At 37.9% G+C, this 25,430-nt stretch overlaps 1 protein-coding gene across 10 annotated transcripts in view; it reads left to right on the forward strand.

Moving 5' to 3' along the window:
* Window positions 1-25,430, forward strand: part of DMD (dystrophin) — a 1,148,563-nt gene that overhangs the window by 998,747 nt on the left and 124,386 nt on the right. For all 10 annotated transcript variants that reach the window (XM_074814589.1, XM_074814586.1, XM_074814591.1 and 7 more), the window contains one exon: window positions 21,553-21,631. In XM_074814589.1, coding sequence (XP_074670690.1) covers window positions 21,553-21,631 — 79 coding nt within the window. The remainder of the gene's footprint in view (window positions 1-21,552; window positions 21,632-25,430) is intronic.

The raw sequence follows: 25,430 nt of genomic DNA on the forward strand, positions 1-25,430 counted from the left end.
CTCATAACAGTGACAGAAAACTGGCAGACAAAATGGTTTTGCTGATGTATGAGTCGAGATTAGGAATACATTTTCTCAAGGGAACAATGTTTGAACAAGTTCAAAGTTTCATTTTAAAACTTCTAAAACAAAACAAAACAAAAAGACTATATTAAAATTACATCTTATGACAGCCTAACTTAACTTTGAATGGGCTCCTCACATTTCCACCAGTGTTATTGAGTTTATCTTGAACCATAATGCAGACACAAATGAGGCATTATAACTCTCTGGATATACCTCACTTCTGTAACTTTGGAGGATGTAGTCATGCCTACGTACTGCAAAAGTCCATAGGCAATGATGCTGAACCTGTACTGAATCAAAGAAAGAAAATGTTCGTACTGAGGTAAATTAGTTCTCTGGAAGTGAATTTGCTTGTGCCTCCTTAACTCAGTGTAGTAAACCTTGTGCAGATAGATGAAAAAAAAAAAATACAAAAAGCCCCCCAACTGTTTTAAAAATGTGATGTTTTATCAGTTATTTTCCAGAAGGCCTTCAGAGGTCTACAGGCAGTTCAGATTTTTGCTAGTTAGAAAATGGCTTCACAAGAATGATTTGGAGTTTCTGGTAGTCTTACTGAAGCAAACACAGCTAAAGTTTAATTTTTCTCTTGCTCACCAATGTTCTGTACTTTTTAGATATTATTCTGTACTTAAGCAGACCATATTTTTCTAAAGTTTTCTAACCATAGTCAGAATAATTTAGGTTCTGGGATGATTTGGAAGGAAAGAAGTTATTGTATACATATACTCCTATGCATATGTTTGTGCACACATATCAAAACAGATTTTCTGATAACATGGGAAACAAAAATATGTTTGAGAGCTGACAAGCAGGTATATAATTTATTCTTGTAGTACTAGGCTCTCACAACAGACACACAGATGGATGGCTGGGAAAAAAACTGTCAAATTACTTTAAATCCAACAAGTTCTTCTGTATAGACTTTAAAGGTTTTACCCATTTCAGTGGAGAGTATTTCAGATTGCCACCAAAAAAAATATCACAAGTTGCCGTGACTTTTATTTCTAAGCAGCACAGAAACCAGGCCAATTGTTCTGTTGTATAAGTTTAGTTGGTAGGTACTGCAGTCAAAATACTGAATAGCGTGGACTTCATGAAACAGAAACACAAGATGTCCTTGTTGAGTGTTCTCATGTTTGCACTGGTCAGAAGTGAAACATACTATTATCCAAAGAAAAGTGAACTGGAGTGGGCAGAAAAGTAAATTTTTTAAGAAGCCTAACATGTAAGTTGCTCTCATAACAGGGATTCTAGACATTTTTTTCAGCTTTACTTTTGGCCACACTTTCAAGAACATGGGGGAGAAGCTTTCTTGCTGTGAGGCAATGAAGTTTTGAAATCTGGAGGTTATAGAATCTTAGAATAGTTTGGGTTGGAAGTCCAACCCCCCTGCAATGAGCAGGGACATCTTCCACTAGATCAGGTTCCTCAGAGCCCCGTCCAACCTGACCTTGAATGTTTCCAGGGATGGGGGGCATGACTGCTAGGGAAGAAAAGACACAGAAAGCAGAACAAGAAAAAATAGAAGAACACTTAAACTCTGAAGAATAACTTAAAACAGGCAGCATGTGATCGTATGAAGCAAACAACAGGAGCCCAAGCAGAATCTAATAGGAAACTGACAGTGGTGAGGAGGCGGAGCAGAATGGGAAGTTCCAGTGAGGGAGCTTCTTGTTGGCATTGGAAGTGGGAGTAACAGCAGAAAGGATTTGTCTCTTTCTTAAGTATTAGATGCATCAGTTTGCAAATTTACCTTTCAAAAGAATCAGAAATGTTATTAAATTAGTACACTTTACTCACGTGAGCCTATAAAGTCATATTTTTCCTTTACCAAATTCTGCACCTTTCAGATACATGATCCTGCTAGTTGTTTCTGTCATATGATGAATATTAACAGTACAAGATCTGTATTCCTGTTTTCCTAACTGTTGTTTTTTTCCTCTTTTTCCTCCCTGATTGTCATGATTGTTTTCCCTTGTACAAGACAAATGCTAAATAATAAGACAGTGCAATGGTGTGGGCAGCTGAACTAGAAACACACTGATAGAGTGGACGTCCTTAGGGAAATGCCATGGAATGGTGTATAGGACATATACTTCAAAATCAAACGCAACCCCAGTTTCATTGTGGATGGTTTGTTCTAAAATACATGAAGTCTTGGAAATTTTGCCTGTGCCGGTTTCCTACAAAATTTACAAAATACAAAAAGTCTCAGTTCACCAACTCTTTTATTAGTTTCTCAAACTGTAGTTTTGCAAGTTCACTTTGGGATGTGTAGCTACCTTACAGCCTCATGCCTGCCACTGCTGGCATCCCTAAAGGATAAAAATTACCCAGTCAAAAGCAATTACAGATCATCAGAGAGGAATCTGGCTTCTGAAGCCAGAAAGCAGTTACGGACATATAACTGTAGGCCAGCATTGTTATTCCAGCAGTATGTAATCAAAGCACTTGTTTGTTCAGAGGAATCTTACTGTATGGTGGAGTTATTGACTGAATAGACTGTCTAAATAATGGCTTCTGTCTTAGGTTTGGTTGGTGAAGAGTTTTGTTTTTTCCTGAGACTGTGGGGGAAGAATATAGAGGTTGTGAAAAGACTTATCAGGGTAGAAAAGAAAAGACATAATAGGATCTGCAGAAAGCAGAGAGAGTGAGTTCTAATGAGAAAAAGAGAAGGGAAAAGGAAAAACCTTCCTGCAGTGAGTTTTTAGTCTTTTTTTCCAGATAAATTTAAAAAAGCATAAAAATATTCAATTTTTACATTGAATACAATTCAATGTAATTAAATAATATTAAAAGACAAACAGAACAAGTAAAACAATAAATGGACAGACAAAAAAGTCAGTCTTATAGTCATGTGTTTATTATGACAGAAACAAAATTTCATCTACATAGTACTAAAAATAAGGACTGTCATTACTGGTTCAGAATGGACAAAGAAAAGCTAACACACTAGGACAGAAAGATTTCACAGTTAAATGACTCTACATCCATAATTTTATTCCTTGGGATTTTCATTACATTGAAAAAGTAAATATGAACACAAAAAAAACCCCTGTTAAATCTTTGTATTTTCCATTTGTAAACTTCTGCTTGTAAGTTAATAATTTCTAAATAAAGTTACACAAGAGTCAGTGCTGCATTAAATTCCTTTGCATGTCTCATTCAAATGTGTAAACTCATGGCAGCAAATAGTATATTGAACAAACATAATTTCATTTGCTTTTTACAGGTGAACTGATTATTTTTATTTGACACAATTTGTCAAAAAGCTTACATAAACTTATTTCTGCCTTCAGATTTCTTTAGAAATCCTAGCCATCCTGATGTATTGTGGTGGATTGACCCTGGCTGGATGCCAGGTGCCCACCAAAGTTGCTCTATCACTCCTCTTCCTCAGCTGGACAGGGCAGAGAAAAATATAATGAAAAGTTCATGGGTCAAGATGAGGACAGGGAGATCACTCAGCAATTACCATCACAGGCAAAACAGACTTGACTTGGGCAAAAAATTAATTTATTACCAGTCAGAGTGGAATAATGAGAAATAAAACCAAATCTTAAAAAGCACCTTCCCCCCACCCCTCCTTTCTTCCTGGGCTCAGCATTGCTCCTGATTTCTCTACCTCCTCCCCCACCAGCAGTGCGGGGGTGCAGGGGTGTTGGGTTGCAGTCAGTTCATCACCTGTTGTTTCTGCCACTCCTTCCTTCTCAGGGGGACGATTCCTCACACTCTTCCCCTGCTCCAGCATCAGGTTCCTCCCATGGGAGACAGTCCTCCATGAACTTCTCCAATGTGAGCCCTTCCCACGGGTGGAGTTCACAAACTGCTCCAGCAGGGGTCCTTTCCATGGAGTGCAGTCCTTCAGGAGCAGACTGCCCCAGCATGGGTCCCCTGTGGGGTCACAAGTCCCGACAGCAAACCTGCTCCAGCATGGGCTCGTCTCTCCACGGTGCCACAGGTCCTGCCAGGAGCCTTCTCCAGCACAGGCTTCCCACAGGGTCACAGCCTCCTTCAGGTGCACCCACCTGCTCTGGCGTGGGGTCTGCCCCAGGCTGCAAGCGGGTATCTGCTCCACCGTTAACCTCCATGGGCTGCAGGGGCACAGCCTTGGCCTTGGCCTTGGCCAGCAGCAGGTCTGTCTTGGAGCCGGCTGGCATTGGCTCTGTCAGACATAGGGGAAGCTTCTAGCAGCTTCTCACAGAAGCCACCCCTGTAGCCTGCCCACTACCAAAACCTGGCTGTGCAAATCCAATACATGTATTAACCCTGTTTGTCATGTGGGCAATGGGATTGCTCACCTAATTCTGATGGCATCCGTTTGATTTTGTGATTAGACGATGGGCAAGTGACCATTCCTATTGTCATATACTGGTGGTGTTGGGTTTAGTTATATTTTTTCACTTTCTGTAATCCCTGAAAATAAATTTTGATCTCAGAAATGTTAATAAAATTTTGTATAAAAATGTGGCATTTGATCTTGTAGCATTAAAGGAAATAGCATCTTCATTGTTGGTTTTACTGAAAGTAGAATCAAGTCCATTCTTATTTCTGAAATGGTACGCACGGTTTTAAGATGCTCTTTCACTGATTCTTAAAAACATTTTATACTATAATGTGGACCTTTCATAGAGATCACTTTCAAGTTTTATGAGTTATAAGAATGGTTTTACTTTTTTTTGTCTCGTGGAATCCTTTCTTAAGCAAGCCCTTCATAGTTAAGTCTTTCATAAATAGATTTTTTTCAAGAGAATGCTCATTTTTTCCTTTATTTGCCTAACTTGAAGGCCACATGTCAGCTTGTCACTGTGATAACAATAGCTTTTAAGTTAGATATTCAGAAAGGGTTTCTGATTTAGTAAAGTTTTGTAATTGCCAATTAAACTGCCACTATACAGATGCTGCAAATTCAGGTTTTGAGGCTGGCTTCAAACTGTGTTGGAAATCTTGCCTTTGCTTCTCTCCTATTATTACTCTTTGCTTCACAAACAGTTGCATTGCACTCCCCTTCAGCAGAGTTGCACCTCAGGATCTCCATCTTTCCTAATGTCTTAATTCTCCAAGATCTCTTCTATCCTTAGAATTTCCCAATTCTCTGCTCTTAGAAACAAATGAGCAATAAGGCAAGCCTAAACAGAAATAAATTATTTACTTCTGAAAAAAAAGAAGTGATAAAATACAGATAGCTGTGAAAATAAGGTGGCAAATTTAAGAGAGTTTTTCATGGCATTCGATAATAACAAAAACATTTTTCAAAATGTGACTTATTATCTGGAGGTTAAAGGTTATTTTTCACATTTGAAACTGTGCATTTTAACAACTCTACCACAATATTTATGCTACAGAGTTTGTTGAATTCATTTGTGAACTGATATGCAGAAAAGGTATGTTTAATGTTTGCACTAATATGAAGTATGTGAAATGGCAACAGTCAGTGCAGGCCAGTTACAGTTTTCTTGGAAACACAAAATATCATAGCTTTAATTCCACCGCCTCCTGCAGGGCTGCAGCTCGGAGCTTTGTCCATTGGGAAGAAAGAACCCTCCCTCTGCTCATAGGAGGATCTGAATCTGTGACATGGATAGATCTGGGGATTGAACAAAGCCATTTTCAAAGATTTTAGTTTCATCTGAGACCTTAACAGATTGACAGTGTTAAATAGGGTATCCAGCTTTGCAAAGAGAGGGCTAGTAACAACAGATTTAAGAATAAAACTGCTTGTAATGTTATTGGAATTACTTCAACAAAATTTATGACACTTACCAAGTGCACTGTATGATAATGTGGGTTATTTTAACACACATGAAGTGACGGTTTCCTTGAATGCATGCATATGCTGTGATCCTTCATGTCAGTATAACTCTTAACCTTCACTATATACCATCCTACATTCTCTGTAAATATGTGGTATAATATTTTTTTAAACCTATAAACTTTTTCTCTCATACAGATTAAACTGTGGAAATAAGAGAATGTATCTTCCAATTTAAATTAGGAGGAGTTTTTTATCATGTTTTAGCAGTATGAGCTATATATAACGTAGGTTTTTTTATCATGTCACTTGAATTTAACTCACAGATTAGAAAGCATAAATATATAGACTTTGACCAGACAGATCCTCTCACAAGTCATATTACACTATTATAGGAGTTCTGCCATTATCTTCAATCAGTATAGTATCAATCCTATCAGCAATTGTTTCCATTTGAACTGTTATTTGCCTAGAGTCGTTTTATTATCTTTCGGTGTGCTATATACATGTCTTCCCCAGGGAGAAAAAGAGGCTTTTGTGCAAAATCGGAGCTGTAGTTGTATACAAAGAAGTGTCAGATAACAGGGAGCATTAAGCACTGATCAGATGGAAGAGCTCATCCTGAGTACCATCACACAACACATACGGGACAACCAGATGATCAGGCCCAGTCAGCGTGGGTTTATGAAAGGCAGGTCCTGCTTGACAAACCTGATCTCCTTCTACAACAGGGCGACCTGCTTATTGGATGAGGGAAAGGCTGTGGATGTTGTCTACCTTCACTTTAGTAAGGCCTTTGACACCGTTTCCCACAGCATTCTCCTGGCAAAACTGGCTGCTCGAGGCTTGGATGGGCACACGCTTTGCTGAGTAAAAAACTGGCTGGATGGCCGGGCCCAAAGAGTTGTGGTGAACGGAGTTAAATCCGGTTGGCGGCCGGTCATGAGTGGTGTCCCCCAGGGCTCGGTTTTGGGGCCACTCCTGTTTAACATCTTTATTGATGATCTAGAGGAGGGGATCAAGTGCACCCTCAGTAAGTTTGCAGATGACACCAAGTTGGGTGGGAGTGTTGATCTGCTCGAGGGTAGGGAGGCTCTGCAGAGAGACCTGGACAGGCTGGAGCGATGGGCTAAGGCCAACTGTAGGAGTTTCAATAAGGCCAAATGCCGGGTGCTGCACTTCAGCCACAACAACCCCCAGCAGCGCTACAGGCTTGGGGAGGAGTGGCTGGAGAGCTGCCAGTCAGAGAGGGACCTGGGGGTGTTGATTGACAGCCGGCTGAACATGAGCCAGCAGTGTGCCCAGGTGGCCAAGAAGGCCAATGGTATCCTGGCTTGCATCAGCAATAGCGTGGCCAGCAGGGACAGGGAAGTGATCTTACCCCTGTACTCGGCACTGGTGAGGCCGCACCTCAATGACTGTGTTCACTTTTGGGCCCCTCACTACAAAAAGGACATTGAATTACTCGAGCGTGTCCAAAGAAGGGCAATGAAGCTGGTGAAGGGTCTGGAGCACATGTCGTACGAGGAGCGGCTGAGGGAACTGGGATTGTTTAGTCTGGAGAAGAGGAGGCTGAGGGGAGACCTCATCGCCCTCTACAACTACCTGAAAGGAGGTTGCAGAGAGCTGGGGATGAGTCTCTTTAACCAAGTAACAAGCCATAGGACAAGAGGGAATGGCCTCAAGTTGCGCCAGGGAAGGTTTAGACTGGATATTAGGAAGCATTTCTTTACAGAACGGGTTGTTAGGCGTTGGAATGGGCTGCCCAGAGAGATGGTGGTGGAATCCCCATCCCTGGAGGTGTTTAAGAGTAGGGTCGACATAGCGCTTAGGGATATGGTGTAGTTGGGATCTGTCAGTGTTAGGTTAAGGGTTGGACTGGATGATCTTCAAGGTCCTTTCCAACCTAGATGATTCTGTGTCCTGGTTTAACCAGGATAGGGTTAAGTTTCCCCAGCAGTGGGGGGGAGCTCTAGCCGGGTTATTCAGATACCATACGGACGTCACATCCTGGCGCGTCACATTTCCTGGCGCAGGAGGGCGGTGCACGCGTGGTTTTGTATATCTGCTCCTCTCACTGCTGTATTTGGTAGCTATTTTGCTCTGTTCATTGCTATCACTATTACTGTTATTGTTATTGCTGTTGTTTGTTGTGTTGCTATTGCACTGTTGTATTAAACCTTTCCTTATTTCAGTCTTGGGGCTTTGCATTTCACTCCCTTTGTGAGGGAGGGGCAGCGGCCGCGTGGTCTCAGACCCCGGCAGGGGCTAAACCACCACATTCTGTGATTCTGTAATTCTGTATGGATGCTCCCAAGCTTGAGCAGCTGCTGGGATATAGAACATTCTGCAGAAATCATTAAGACTGAGAGGCCATCTTCAAAAAGTTCATTGGATGAGAACAATAAATAAAAGTTTGTTTAATGCATCCAATCAGTAATCTCATGAAATGAAGCTTTTCTTTTCATGTTGTATCAGCACTTGATTGAGCAAGTAGTTTTAATACATCTTGAAACAGAGTATTACACTCTTGAGATTGCCAGTTGTAAGAATATGGATGAAACAAGCAAATAATGTGAATAGATCACACTGCAATGAAACTGTCCCTACTGACATCATCTTACTGGTTTCACCCTGTGCAGCTAAAAAGGAAACCAAATAGGTGATCTGTTTGGGGAAGTATTGGGACTAAGGATTATTTAGAGTGAATAGATTTATCACTATTGGTGTAACTAACTTTCAGAGAGGAAAATGAGAGAGCAGAAAATATGAAAAAGAAGAGATACAGGATTAATACAGCTGCTGCTGCATGTGGAATCATTTATTACGCATTACTACCCTATAGTGTCCCCCACTGAAGAAGATTTTTGTCTTACCTTCCCCCTTCTCCTGTGCTTTCCTATATTAATCTTCCTCCATGCATTCCTCCTTTCAGTCTTCCCAAGAATCCTCCTCCTTTGCATGCAAACTCGCTTGGAAAAAATAAACGTTACAAAAATCATATTTATACATCTGTTTAGAGGATTATTCTGCGATGTCTGTCTCAGTATGAGCAGAATTGTCTCAGGAGATACATATTTCTCTTCATTTCTGATTGAGGGAGGCTGATTTAGCTGTCTTACTTTAGGACTCCTGAGTTAGGACAGATAAATCTCACTTACACAGTCTCCCCTGTATACCTTTTTGCATGGTATTACATATGTAGCAGCATACTCAGTCTAAGTAATTCTTCAGCTCTTCTTATTTATAAACATTATTAGATAAAATTGAGAGGTTTACTACATATGTATGAAAACTGTATATTCACTGCATTTGGGGTAGCAACATGGGTTTTGAAGTGTGAATTGAAATGATAAAAGAGCATGAAGATACTCAACAACAAAGTAAGGAGATAAGAAAGAGAAAACAGTGAAAAAGACAGGAATGAAAATTGAAGTCTTTTGAATACTGATAGAATGATAATCCCAGAGGAGTCAGAGGGCAATATGAGTGGAAGGGAGCTGAAGATGGTGAAAGAAAAAACTTCAAAATGGTAATCAGCTAGAAGTAGGACTGAGTAAAGGCAATGCTGAATGAAGCCTCTGTTTCTCTTAGAAGTAACCTGTATAAAATACAGGTCTGGGCTATGATCTTCTTACTTGCAGTGATGAACAGTTATTCCCCAAACTAATGCTAGTAAAGGCACTGGAGATTCACTAATCTGGGGGAAAGGAGCAATAAAATTAATATGATAAAGGATCAATGAAAGTGAGAAAATATAACTAGAACTATGAAAGAATAATCTTCACTGGTGATGCTCAGCTGATACAGGAAATTGCAGGCATATGTTCTGTGCAGCTATAAAATAAAACATTTCTTGTATGACATTCTACTTACAGTTCCCTAAGTCACCACAGATACATTCCCCTTGGCACAGAAACTGTGTATATTACCTGACCTTTCAGAAACACATGACATTTCCAGTGCAACATGAATTTAATAATTTTTTTTTAGTTTAATGAGAGAAAAAAATTAGAAAGAGGGAAAAAGAAAAGAAAAAAAAAAAACACACATTAAAATCTTGTTAAGAGACAATCGGACTTTACCTTAGGGATGGATTATGAAACATTAATAAGGGCATTTTTAACTGAAGTACAAAAATGAATAGATTTTAAAATGCTTAGAAATATTTTTAAACAAAGTAGAAATGAGTCAGTTCTATTTCAAAAATGTAAAAAATATAATGAAGAGAAATAACAGTAGTTTAGCAGAGAAGCAAAAGTAAAAAAAAGGCCACAGCAAGGTGTCATTTTTTATGTCGTTACAGTTGTATGTTAAGGAGACCTAACTATGGTACACCTGATGTTGCTTTCCATGCACTTCCAAAAGTGAAGAGACAATGCCTAAAAGAAACACATCTATCAACCAGCTGTGTTAGGGTAGGAACAGTGTATGGGTAGAGCCTAAAAAGACTAATGTTTCAGCAACGACAGTATCATAATTCATGTTTCAGCCTTTACATTTAGTCATAGAATGTATAAACATGTATTTAGACTGAGGATAACAAAATAATCAGATAACAGAAGCTCTGCAGGAAAAATGCCGGGGAAAGGTGAGGGCAATGTCAATGTAGCCTTGCAAAACTTTTCTCTACCTCTGAGATGCCTGTGTACTATTTTAAGAACCATCACAAGAGTGTAAATGTGTTCTAATGTGATGTACCCAAAATCTAAATTCGCCACTTTTTTTATTAAGTGATGGGAGATGTTAATGGCCTCAAGACAAGTTTTGCAGATCAATACCCTGTGCTGCCCTGCTGCAAGTTGTTTTTCTATAAGGATTTGACAGAGAAAATTTAATCTCCAGCTCATCTTTCATAAAGATTTCTCACTGGAGCTGATCTTTTCTATTGTTTCCTGTCCCGATCCAGATGCCTTCACTCATGCAAAACAGTAACTTTTTCCATGAGTGTCAGTGACATCTATAAGACTTCCTGTGGAGTAAGATGCTACTTAGTATGAATGTGACTGAAAAAAATAAGAATGCACCCTTTGAGACTCACTTGAGGTAGAAATGGGAGAGAAAAAAGTATCAAGTTTGTGCAGTCGGTCACAAAAAGCACAGAATTGAGTTATTTTACATTTGATATTTTAAGGTAATGTATCTTACAACTTTTTCCCTTTATTTAAGTTGCTGAAACCTTCTTGATTTAAAATAGTTGAGGAATTATCTGTATGTAGAATTGATCAGACTGTCTAGGGAGGAAAAATGTGGAACTGATCTTCTATCAAATCACCTGTGTTTCCTCTGCCTTCAGTGGAGGAGATCATCTTCATTTAAGATTTGCAGAAAATATGGGAGATGCTTATGAGTGTAACATGCAAATAACATTTTACAATTCTGGAAACATTATGAACTTTATGTGTGAAATGGTACATATCTTCAGTTTTAGGAATAATTTGTATTAGACTGTATTCCTTCCCCCCTCCCGCTACAATAATCTGAATTTCCTGTTTAGGAACAAGGATTTCCCCTAAATTTGGTACAAGAGCACGTTGTGTAAGAGTTGGCAAACTGGGATTTGTACTTGAAGGAATTCCCCTTCTGTTCCTCCCAAGATTTGAAAAATAGGTTTCTCCTAATTTCCTCTATTTCCCAATAGAATGAAGAGCACACATCTTCATATATAGACTGCTTATGATATTTAGCATAAATAACATGGAGCACATGGCAGAATTTTTTTCTTATAAACAACACTCATCATAGTTTATAATCCAGAACCCTCCAAATACCCTGTATTTTTAGCACAATTAAATCAGATCTAATACTACTGACACAGCAGAAATTTATATATTCATTGTAGGAGAAGAGAGGACTAGCCATCATTTCAGATTTATCCCTGTTTCCTGATTTCCTAAGACTTCTGTTCCTCAGTTTTAACTGCAGTTGCTCACTTAACCCTTCATTGTAGGTCACCATCATTCTTGTTAATTTCTTCACGCTCTCTCCAATTGATCCATATGTCTCTTGGTTATGGTGCCTACAGATGATCCCAGTATACCACCTAAAAGTCTTATGGATGATGAGCAATCCTGAAGGATAGATAAGACTGTTCTAAAAAAAAAAAAAAAAGATTTTTATGTAGAAACATTTCAAAGCATATAGCGTACAAGTGCCTTGATCTCAAAAGTAAGATTCGATCTCAGAATATATGCTATGCTGAGCTCCATACTAGATGGTTTTACTTACTACAGAACACATTCTGTCCCTAGTTGTAGGCACCCAGTTCACACTGACCAAAAATGTCAAACTGCATCAGTTAGATTCATTTTAAGATCAGTAACCTTCCAGACATTCAGGGTAGCGTATACATTTTAGTTTCTCTTTTCCCCAGCTTACAATACAGAACTAAGAGTATATATAATTTCAGCTTTATGCTGAAGACTAACAGAAATCACTGAATCTATAGGTGTGCATAGTCAGAGCTCTAAGGAGTATATTTTATGGTGCTGTACAGAAGATGCATAAAGAATATCTTTATAGTAGGAATGATGGGGTTGGAAAAGGAGATGACTGAGAACTTATGGATGAGGATTAAAGAGAAGATCAGTATGGGTGACATTGTAGTAGGTGTCTGCTATAGGCCACCAGACCAGGAAGAACAATTGGTTGAGGCCTTTTACAGACAGCTCAAATTAGCCTCATGTTCATAGGTCCTTTCCCCCATGGGGGACCACCCTGCTTGAGAGACAACACAGCAGGTCATAAGCAATGCTGTAAGTTACTGGGTAGCATTGTTGAAAGCTTCCTGACACAACTGATAGAGGATCCAATGAAGACAGATGCTTTGCTGGACATCATACTCACAAACAAGGAAGAGCTCATCGGAGAGGTGAAGATCGAAGGCAGTCTTGTCTGTAGTGACCATGAGTCCACAAGCCTGGACTTCAGGAGAGCAGACTTTGGCCTCTTCCAGGATCTGTTTGAAATAATCCTGTGGGATAACGCTCTGGAAGGAAGAGAGGACCTAGGAAGTTGGTTGGCATGCAAGGATCACATTCTGCAAGCTCAAAACTGGTCCATCCTGAAGAGAAAGAAGTCAGGCAAAAATGCCAGGAGGCCTGTATAGATGAACAAGGAGCTCCTGACAGAACTCAAACATAAAAAAAGACTGTACAGAAAGTGGAAGCATGGACAGGTAACCTGGAAGGAATATAGAGGCACTATCCTAGCATACAGAGTTGTGCTTATGCAAGCCACAGCCCACTTGGAGTGGAATCTAGTGAGGGATATCAACGGGTGTTTGTATATTTGAGGCTAATGTAAATCATGCATTGAAAACTTTTTAATTGGTGCAGTTCTGTTTTGTGAATAAATAGCTGCTAACTATCATAATTTGTAAAATTACTTTCTTGGTATAGTATAAAATTCTGCAAGGAATAGCAGAAAAATAGTTCAGGTAGATTGATTAAATTACATACAAAAAGCAATATTAAAAGAGAATTAATGTGGCTGGAAAATCAAGAATTTGAAACCTTTGTGAATAAAATACTCAAGAATAGAGGACTGCACAGCCATTTCTTGTACTTTTAAAAGGCCGAGTCCATGCTCAGCTCATATCAGTTTCATAAAATATTTTATACCTAACAAAAGTGCATGAATAGAAATGAGGAACATACAGTGACATGAAAGCCAATTTCCTTGCAAAACCCCAACCAGGATGTGTGCTGGCTTGTACAGGAACAGTGGAGATATTAAATGCTAGGCCTCTTTGACAGAATATGTTTTATCCAAAACAAAACAAGTAATGTTTTCTAAGATAACTGCTTTCTAAAGATGCTTGTTCTTAAGATTTCATGGGGTTTACAACTGTACTATTCCTTCTAAATTTGAATGCTTTTGTTATTTAAACCATAAGACCTAACTTACTTTCCTTAGGCATAGAGATACACAAAGCCTGCAGTTCACTGATTTAGGATTATAAAACAAAAGTCTAAGAAGCAGTGGCTGGTTATTCACAGTAGACATTAAGTCAAGGAGATTGTTCTTTTATTTACTCTTTTCTAAGGCTCTGTGCCCAGCGGTTTAAGATGTTTCCCAAATTTTTATTACATTTTACTCTCTTGTTTCATCTGAAGATTTAAAAAAAGCAGCCAATGTACAATGCATGTATCCTACTAGACTTTAGGATTTCTTTTTTTTTACTGAAAGGACAATTGCGTGAAGTCACCCAGATTTCAGTCTACTGAAGTACACAGTCCTACCATGACCCAGAAATGCTGGACTTTGAACTTAGTCTTTATAACAGCTATAAAGGCATGCAAATAACATAACATTTATCTATTTTTTTTCATGTGGAAAATAAGCACACATCATGCTAATTTTTATACTCTCAAAATATTTCAGATTATAGAACTTTTCACCAGGAAACTAATTGTTGTTTGCTGTGTTCTCAACTCAGTAAATATCAAGACTTAAAACTGAAGTTCAGCAGCTGAGAACAATAACTATCAATTGCCTTTTCCCAAGCTTGTCCTCATTAACAGCACAAAGTGTGCTTATTATTTAAATCCATCCTTATCCCCTAATTTACAAGGGACAGTGATTGGTTGAATTCAGTAGCTATTAGGGGTACAGTAGAGCAGATCTTCCTGTTTATTGAAAGAACAGCCTCATACTGCTTTGGCAGATCTGAGTCAGTGAGAGAAAAGAAAGAAGCTTTTCAGCTCTTGGGAGGAGAATGCTGGGTAACATTAAAGAGGGTCTTGTAGAAGCCAGTTTCCTTTGATATGCAGTCAAATTGGATGTGATTGGAGTCAAGGTCAGGAGGCTGTAGAAATACTATGAATATGGTGGGGGAATTAAAGGAGTGTTATTTTAATAAGTATTGTATGTATGTATGCATGCTTTTAATACAGAAAATTGCCCTTCTCTCTTCATGAGAACAGCCTTTCATGAAGTAAATTTTGAAAAAGATTGTGTGTCATTTTGATGCTGTACTAAATATAGCCCTTTAGATGAGACTCTTCCTTCTTTTCTTGACATTTTTCCTCAGAATCCCTGGCACATTCAGCCATTCAACAATTGTCTTAACTCTATATTTTGGGGTTTGGGTTGTTGTTTTTTTTTTTTTTTAAAGAGTGATCTTATTGCTACAGTCTCATGTTAACAAGTAGTGAAAATTGTTACTTGCATGCATTCATATAATTTGCCTGCATTTGGGGCAGCATAATTATGTAATTTGTGTCTATATATTATGCTGTATGTGCCCTTAGATGCCCTTACATAAAGGACATTATTCTGATCTCAGAAGAATTTATGCTGTTGCTGTGTTTCAAATGAATATTAATTTAAAGAAATTAAGCTCAAATGTAAATGTCTGACTTCACTAAGACAGTTGATATCTATCTGAGCTCCTCGCTCTTCTATCAATGATCTTAAAATAGAAAGCGAGGTAATTTGACAAAACAGAACTTGAAACCTGTTCCTCCTCCCCTATTTGAAACTGTGTTCTTGGTGGATTGAAAGATGTTCTTATATTTGGTATATTTTATTCAGAAATGAGAACATTCAGAGAAATCTGGTGAGGAAAAATCTCATTTTCTTTTAAGGAAAAAAACCAAAACACTTTTCGCTTTGTGTTGGGATTCTAGCACTTGGCCAGCATGTCAGTAGACCTAGCAATGGTGAATTAGGGAGAGGGAGAATTGAAATGTTTTTTATGGTATTAATAATCATGTATCAAAATAGCATATGGCACTATAAGCCTTTTGAATGACAGAATGATTTGGCTTAGAAATAGTAGTAGAAACTGCTGTTCATTTTCATGGGCATCAAAGACAATAAGATCTTTTTTCCTAGAAAGACTAAAAGTTGACTTAGAAATTGCAGACGTGTAACAAAATGTGCAGAGCAAACATAGAAATAAAAAAAAAAAAAACAATTGCCTTACTTTGTTTGTCAAATTAAGGTATTTCTAAAGAGATCCACCTAGAAATAAGCCAGGGTGGGCCCCAAGAGATATAACATGCAAAGCTATGTGCTATACAATTGTATAGACTTCTCATTTGTTAGTTTCATGTTTTCAACCGCCTTGACTTTTTAAATTGTGTTGTCACTGGTGTCAGGTGCAGAGTTGTTTTGGTTTGGGGGGTGGGGGGTTTTTTAAGTGAGTGCGAACAAATAACCACTCCATCAACAGAAAGGGTTTTGATTCATTGTTCTACACAGTTTCTTCTGAAGCACTTACGTCTCTTCCTAGCCTTTTAGGAAAAAATCAGCAGTTCTTTTGAATTATGGCAACTTGATCACACTGCAAGAGGCCAAGGGATGCTAACTTAACCCCTGTTTCTGTAATAAGCTTCTTTATTTCCTTACGTATAAAATATTCTGATAAAAATGTAAATATTACAAACGTGATTGCAGTTTAAAAATTAGAATGAGAAGAAAATTATTAAATCTTTTTTACAGGAAATAGTCTTGCAAGATAGTGATGCTTTCAAGCAGGGAGAGATGAGTGTATAATGCGTCTTTTTAGCTGTTTCACTAGCATGGCAGAAGTTGAACTAAACTGTGCTATAGTACAGAAAAGGTGTTTTTGTTACGGTGTCATTTAGGAAGAACTGTAGGTGTTTGTGCTTTTTTGTTCAAGAGGGTACATTTGCACATCTACCACTCACATTGGCTGGGAAAGACAAATGCAGTTGCATTGTCTTTCAATCTCCTTAAGAAGCATCTCCTTAAGAAGCACTGCAGGAGACAAGATTATATCAAGAAGGGAGGTACATAAATAGTGCTTAATAGATACTTAACATAGTATTTTTGTATGCTTTGTTTTCCCCTTTATGAAAGGGTGTGTCCAAATAGAGAACTATGATAGAGAAGTGTAGTGACTTATAATTCAGGTATGATTCTTGAGTTAGAGTTTGGAACCCACATAAATCTTTCTGAATTGCCTCAGTGCTAATGAGGGTGGAGGCATTCACATATTCACCTGTAACATTCCCCACTTGCCTGATGTTTTCTCACTACACATGGTCACTAGCTTCAACAGCCATTTGTCTTTGACCATTTAAGATTCACAAATAGGACTTTTTGGAATAAATTCCTTGCAAAGTTTGTTGAATGTGAATTCTCTAAGTGTGCTGAACACAAACAGGCATTCCACCAGTCACCTTCACTCATACATCACTGGAGCCACGCATTTTGCAGAGTACGTTTTAGCCTGATGGTCAGAGATCACCTGGCTGTGAAGAAAGGACCCCAGAGGTAGTTTCCTCTATTGAACTTGTTCAGTTGAACATCAAAACTACAGGGAAGACTGGGGCAGGATTAAGACACAGTGCTAGACCTAGGCTGAGTATCATGTTGTCCCAGTATGGAATCCGTACATCCAAGAATACAGGATTCATGGACTGAGAGAGACCAGTTTTATAGCTCTTTGCTGAGGCCACTCATTATTTGCAGGCACGATTTTAACAACATGATGGGTTGCGCCTCCTTCCTCCATCACATCTTTCTGAATAGCTCAGCAACTCCAGCACACCTTAATGGCTTGTGTTGGGTACTTTTTGAAAACATGGAAAATGCTGAGAATCAAACAACTTGATTTTCCTTTTTGATCTAGTCCTGGTTTGCAGTGTAGACATAAACACAAAAGAACACTTTAGATGTAATAAAAATGTTCTCAGTTAAAACCCAGGATTTTTTTTTTAAAAAGAGATAATTTAGTAGTAGACCTAAATCAAATCCTTATTCCGATTTCAGTGGAGCTGTTGTAACAACTGTTTTCAAGGTTGAACCCCTACGTTAGGTAAGGTAGTTACAAATTATTTCTAACAACTACATGACAGAGCTTTGCTTTTGTTATTGTCATAATTTGTTTATGACAACAATCTGAACCTGATTGTATATTCAGTTCACATGGCTGCATCCAAATGATGTAAAACAGAACTTGTTTCATCAAATGTTTTCAAAGTCTTTAAAGGAGAGGAACTTTAACAGTGTTTTTATTCGTTCATTTTCTTAGCAGAAGCTGTTTATGTTCCATGTCAATATCACTTAAGATCAGCATAGGATTTTTAATATTACCATCTTTAGCTTCAAGTATAATATTACTCCACTACTGTGGCTCTTTCATTTGTCATGACTGAAAGAAATTAAATGTTATGTAAAACAGTGGATCAAATAAATAATGGAAATGTATGTCTCTTCAAGTATGTATCATCAGTGAAGAAAAACAACAGTTCAAGTATCCTGACTACAGAAAATCCTGTTGTTTTTTTAAGTCAAAATCAGATATAAAACCAAATTCTCATATTTCAATTCAGAAAAAGCAATAGCTGACTTTTTAGAAATCCTCCTATTGATTTTTTTCTTTAGTAACATTACTTGTGGAGAAATACCATAGAGTTTTTCCTAAAAGATACGCAATCCATAGTCCCATCTTGTGTGTTATGTACTGGTAATAGTACCTTCAAAATGATTAGTTTTTGCATATTAGCCTGGCTAAGCTGATGCTAGGAGGAGGAGACTACTGAAGTCAGAAGACATATTTTTTTCCTTTGGCTATTGAGATGTGGCAGGGGGTTGTATTTGCAGTACTTCATTAACACTATATATGTTTTCTTCCATTTAGAGCAAGGAAAATGAATGCTTGAATTGGGTTGAAAATTCTGCTGTTTTCTTCACACGCAGCTCCAGTTTTTCACAAAATCATTTTGTTCTAAGAAAGGCTGCAATTGGTTCAGAGCATAGCATACAAAAATACATAGGATACTGTTTGTGCTTGTATTGAAGGAACTTATTTCAGTTGACTTGGAAGAAAACAAAATTTTAAATCTGGGAATTACCTATGGGGTTTTTCTTAAAATGAATTTTAAAAAAGTTTTACATGCCAATGAGAATTATTTAAAGAATCACAAATCAGTTGTGAAGACAGGTGGATATGATTCTCTTTCTCCAGGTAGTTAGGTTGTAAGCCACAAAGTCAAGTCCAACTCTGATTTTATTGGATCAGGGACACATTCTTCTGTAACTTAGTAATCAAGTAATCATTGTTTGTTCAGGTGGGGTTTTTTATTGTTCACAATAACCCCAGTTATTGTGGGTTCAAGTTCTGTTGTTTTATCATTTACATCTTAGTGTTGGTAAAATTTATAGAGATTGACTGCAATAATCTCCCTCGCTCTACAATTAACAGCGAGTTCATCTTTTGGCACTTAAAAGGTGTATGCTGATACACCAATAAGTGGTATTTACTGGCAGCTAAATGGAATAACTTTTGTGTTCTCAGGTGATACGTCCAGGAGAATACTCAATATTTCCCAATGTTTCGTTCATCTCTGTATTGACAAAATCTACCTCTAGATATATCTCTAGTGGTATTTCCTGGCTCACATCCCATGCTGTTCAGTTTGAAAGTTTACCCTGAAGTGTATAAGGTATTTTATTTTGCTGGATGTGCATATATGGCTAAAAATCTCAGTTTAATAATCTTGTGCAGCTCAAAGCTCACCTGGATATTTTGAAGTGATTGAAATTCTCAGTTTTAGCACACTTAAAGAAGTTGTATGGGCTGTGAGCTGGCAGTAGTCAGACATACCAAAGGGTTCCCATACTTTATTCTGACCACAACCTGGTTGTTGTCATTCACATATATGAAGTGCTGCTCCCCTCTGTGTAGTTGTAGAGCTCTCCTTCTCTTTAGAGGTTTTCCATCCTAATGTACTGAAAAGCAAGTACTAATATAGAGGAGACTTATGTTTCTTTACTAAACAGTAATGTTCTAATGACAAAATAGATATGTTATGAGGCTTACTTTAAGAGGATTCCAAAGAGTATATATAATTCATTAACATTTTTTCCAGCACTTTTAAAATTTGTTTTAGGTATGTTTAAGATTATCTTCCTAATCTTCATTGAAAGACCATTTCTTGATTAAAAATATCACATTAGTTTATGCTTCTGTACTTAGGGCTGCTTCTGGTCGTTAGCTTATCATTTTTTTCTGCGCACTTAAAGACTTCCCTAGCTTTTATCTATGGTGTGAATTAGGTGTGAAACCAAGTCCAAAGCCAGTCCCTAATATGAAGCATTGAATTGTTCTTTACCCAGCATTCTTCTACCCAGTTTCAGAAGTTTGGCCTTCTCCTAGGCTTAGTTTTGTCTAGATAAGCAATCAGCAAGATTAAACAGAAAAAGCATAGGCCATAGGACTGAGCCAGCATGTGCCTGCCTTAAACCTACCAGTATAAATGTTGCTCTGTGAGCAATTCTGGATTCAAGAAAACAGTAGAAATAAGAACAGAGGCTACATGGTGATACACTAGTAGCTGAGCTACATGGGGAGGTGCTGGTCAACAGGGACTAACAAAAAATTACATTGGTCATGTCTGTGTATAGGAAGCCAGAGGAGAAAAGAAGGCATAGAAATGGAGAAAGCTGCAGGAAAAGCATCTGAAAAATGGCTTGAGGAAAGGAAGGAAGGGGAATTTTTGGTCGTAGTGTCAGTTTTGAAACTGTAAGCAAACAAATCATGTCCTGATGTTAAATTTCTACTGTGTTTAGTGAAACAAGATCTTGGGGGCTAGAGATTATTTGACAAACACAGCCATATCAAAGAGCTAGTCAATTCTATCATTATTTTTGCCTTCTAACTGAATCATGCCTAGTTACTGGCATGATTTGCTTCTTTCTACCACCAGCAAAAAAAGTCCCTGGAAGTTTTAGAATGTGGATTGCTTTTACTTGTGCCACCTATTTGTTTCTTTGTTATGTATCTCACAAGTAGGGCAATAAAATCAGACCAATCACTTTTTCCTTCTGCTTTGCCAGTGTTGATACAACACTTTTTTCTTACAGACAATATTTAAGTGAATCTGCTTTCTATCAGTTATTTTACTTAATACATTTCTAAAATATTCTATCATTACTTTCAAACATTTTTCCCTGCTCTACCTAATCCTATTCTTAGGCCTTAATGATGGTATCCTTTTAGTGGATAGGCTATAAAGCTGCTGATAGATGTCATTCATACAATATGGAATCTTATAGCAACCACCTCCTTTTGGTTGCTTGTTTGATATTTTATTGGATTTTCAAGGGTAAAGATAAAACCAATCTTACAACTAACATCTGTGTTTTCATGCAGTACACCAACCCAACCAAACATTAGGAACAACATATTCATCAAAGGACTTTTCCAAGGAAGAAAGGGTTGAGGGGCTAGAATTTGGTTGATTAAAAGAACAGAGAAATGTTTGTACCAGATGCTCTTTGGTTACTCTTGTTTCAACACTTGGCTAAAATATGGTTATGTCTTCATCAAAAGAGATTAGTTTTCACATGCTGATTTATAATAGCATATTGTCAAAAAGAACTTTCGAGGTAGTTCTGTAAAAGTACTAACATAGAGGAATGATTCTGACTTCAGTATTGGCAAGTAACAGCCATATTCTCTTCAGGTACAAAAAGTCAGGCCATTTTGCTATACCTTTATTTAGCAGCCTTTTTATTTTCAACCTGTTGTAGCATCAATTAAAGTCAGGTGGGGGGGGAAAACACCAAAAACCAAACCCAAACCTTTTTTTGCCTCCTTTCTTTTGGATAAGACATGTTAAATATCAGTTAATCCCTGAGGGGGAACTATTGTTGCAGGAGCCTGCTTAATTTTAAACAGAACTTCTCTAATGAAAAGAGTATCCAACTATAATTGCTACTTGTTTAGAGTAATTTTTTTCCTCCTCTCTTAACAGGTGGCCATTGATGAGCGCATCAGGCAATTGCATGAAGCTCACAGGGATTTTGGCCCTACTTCCCAGCATTTTCTTACCAGTGAGTAATTTCCCATTTTTCTTGCTTAGCTTGCATACAGTTAATTGATATTTTTGTAGCCATGTGGTGCTTATCGTTGCTATCAGTTTCTATTTTAGACTGTATTATAATGTTTTTAATTTTTTTCATTGCTGGGAGTAGAAGACTGTTAAATAAGTTCATATAGTCCAAGGTAAAAGGAAAATATGTGCCAGTATCAAGTCTGTGAATGCAAGGCTGGGCTTCATTGTTTAATGTTCTCTTTTAGGACTATTGAATTAAAATTATATTAAAAATTGTAAGAGTTTCTGATGATTGTAACCCAGAAAGAATTCAAGAAAATTTGAATTTTGTTTATCTGTTCAAAGAAATATTCATCTCATAAAAAGGGCAAAATAAGACCTGCAGGAAGAAATATTTTGCAGGATTTGATCACTTAGCAGAGCAGTGAGAGGATCAAAACCATAGTGGGAAAGTTGGCAGAAGAATGGCAGTTAAGTAAGCTTTTTACAACTCTGCATAAAATATAATTGCCTGTAATATTCCCACTCCACCTCCACACGCACTCCTATCAAGGATGTTTTGAAGTACACTGAAAGACAACTTGGAACACCTTCAAAGCTCCAAGGCAGTGACTAAAGTGAAGCTTCTTAAAGGCCATTGTCTTTTCTATTGTACCTCAATTAAGGAAAGTAAACAATAAAACTTTATTTAAGAGATTATATCAGCAGAACAGAACACAGTCACAGGATAATGGTCCCCTACATGCAGAGGGACAAGCTATCCAGACATCAGAAATAGATGTCACTATTATTGCACAGCTATGTTCACAGTGGGGTAGGGAACAAACTTTTCTTCAGCTGATACTGCATTGTAATTTTAATTTGTTAACCATTTTTACACTGGAAATCTCAATGGGAAACAGAAAATTCTCAGTGGGGTGAACTGCAAATTCAAAGCCAGAGTCAATGTTGTGCCATATAAGCCTAATGCAGGCTCGCAGTTGTTCAACACTGCGTCTTATTTTGTCAAATTATGATCCTGTGAAGAAACAAGCCCTATTTTTGTTATTTCTACTACTTTTTCAAAATCTCTTTTAAGTAACTCTTAAGCACTGGGAATAACTTGTCAGCTCAATACATACAACTGCAAATCAGACTTGTCAAGATTGAACGTGTGAGAGTTGTTACGGGTATACGACATGAATGCAATGTGTAAGCAGATGCCTGTTTTTCTGCTGTCATAAAGTGTATTCCTGGTGAAAGAATAAATTTTAAGGGTAGATTAAGCAAGCCTATACTGCAATCTAGAAGACACTGGAGTGACTTGAACTAGGTCGTTGTCCTCTGTGCCAGTGCTGAGTGCACCCAGGCAACTTATGTGACAGTTATGTCCCAGACTCATTCTGCCTGTATTACTGATAAACTAGACCAATCTAAAAGTTGCTCAGTGTTATGATAGTCACCTCTTTTAGCCCACCCACCATTAGTGAGACAATACATTATTCTTCTGTGTACTAACCAGAACCAGCAAAGAGTAGAAATCATTCTGGACACTTCTCACCACTTGAGGATCACTTTAGGAAAAGGAGCCAGGTGAAAACACGTTGACTTTGGAAATAGCCAAATCACTGAGAAAAAGTGGATATGTGTATTTGTTCTCTCTCTTTCTTAGATGTGTGCACAAATACATATTCTTACATGCGCATGCAAAAGGTAGGTATTTGAAGCACTGAAAATATCTACAGAATCCTTCCCAAGTATGTGTTCAGTCACTGAAAATTGCCCATTCATTTATCAGTTCCATCTTTCATAAGGATCGAATTCCAAAAGCATCAAGCTCCTTGGTATCATGCACTATTACTACACCCGAGGAAAATACCACACTTTCCGTGTACTACCTCTGCACTCCTACACTGATGGAAGCATATCTGTTGGAGAGGTAACACTGCAGGAGGGAGAGTGCCAGAGCCTTGCCATCTAGCACTAGTCTTGTTTCTATATCTGTACTTCTGGAGATGAACAAGTCAAACATAAGGATTGCTAAACAGAATTCTGCAGGTCAAATGAAGGTGAATTTGTTGGCTTGTAAGTGATCTTTCAGTGCATGGCAAACAGAGTCCAAGCTGGATCAGTCTAGCGGTGGCAACAACAGTGAATAGATGAATCACAATAATTCTGCTCTCTGGTTTTATTTTATAAGCTCAACTCTCAGAGCGTTTTTATCCAAGGAGCTGAGAAACACATAAGATCAATGCAAATTGTAATAAGTAATAAGGAAAATAAACATTTTATTGGCTATTTCATACCTAATTTATATGCCAGTAATAATTAGTTAATCCTCTCAAACTCAGCATCAACTTTCCTTCTACCATACATGCTTGCTCACCCTAAGGTACGAGTGATAATCTTCAGCTCCCAACTGTGTTTATATATCTATATGAAAAATTATCCTTTTAGAGTTGATCTACCTTTAAGTAGTTCTACTAAAAGGGTGGTACTGTAGTCAAGTTCACATTAAATCAGTGATTGAATTGCATTTCTCTCCTATCTGGAAGAAATAAATATGAACTGATAATCTGTGTTAATGTTTTTTGTGTTTGTTATTATTTTATATAAAGAAATTACAGCATCATCTGTCTGTTTCTGCTTGGTTGGAAGTGAAGTCATATAGGGCTGTTGAAAACCTAGCACAGAAATAATGGGGGAGTGATGCAGGGACCTCATATTTGTCATGCCCTGTGCAGGCAAGGAATCAAGTGGTAGTCCCTGTTTCTAAGCATTTGCAGCCTGTTCTAAGAGCTATTGTTATAGCTGTTTCTGACAGAGATGGGAAAGAAGGTGTGCGCTAGAAAGATAAGGAGTGAAAAAAGGAAAAAAAAAAAAGTCTCCTCCTGTGTAGAATTTTTTAATTTAGGGACAATTTTTCTCCATTGTCCTTTCATGCAGTTCGATCTTCTCTTTTCACTCTTTCTTCTTTTAAATGACCAGGTGACAGTGTTTATCTATACTGTGGCACAGGATAATTCAGACATCTCCTAGTTGTGAGGTTAAAATAATGACAAAGGAGCTAGTACACACTTGTCTCTATAGCAAGGCTTTGGGCTGCCTGCAGATATAAAGGCCTCTCATCAAAACTGGCCCTTACTTTTCTGCTAGCACATGACCTTGACTCTCTCCAGGCCTCCTACACTTTTTGCTGGGTGCTCTCCCCTCAGTCCTTGATCTTCTGATCAGTCCTTCATGCTTCCCTAAACTTATTTCACTCTGCCAGTCTCCACGGAGTCCTAGCTCCTCAGTTTAATCCTTGGCAAGGAGAGAGGCTCCCAGCATTCACAGCAATAGCTGAAAAATGTATTACATGTGTAAGACATTATATCATGAATCCACAGAGTGAGTTTCTTGGTTTTGAAGGTTTTGCTGTTTAATTAGAATGATCTAAATTGGGGTACTAAAAAAAAAAAATCTCCTTTCTATTAAAGAGAAACTGGTAAATATTTAGCAAGGTAATTAAAGTCAGTGATCCTTTCAAGGATGATGGTGCTTAATTTGGAAGTGTGAAAAAGACTACCTGCAAATTTCAAACATAATGCCAGATCCAGAGGTTTCAGTGACTCCTCTGGAATAATTTTACTTTTTTGACTTCTTTTATTTTTCTCTGTGATGCTGTCTCTTACAAAGAATGGGATTAATTGTCTCTTGTTGGAGGACCCACCTATATTTGTCACAACAGTTATTTTTTTTTGAGATGCAATAAACGAGAGGTAGGATCGATGTCAGATTGTTTTTAATATCTTTTTCTATGCTAGCCAGCCTCCCAT

This window comes from Strix aluco, chromosome 2 (assembly GCF_031877795.1).
Source record: "Strix aluco isolate bStrAlu1 chromosome 2, bStrAlu1.hap1, whole genome shotgun sequence".
In the NCBI taxonomy this organism is placed as follows: Eukaryota; Metazoa; Chordata; class Aves; order Strigiformes; family Strigidae; genus Strix; species Strix aluco.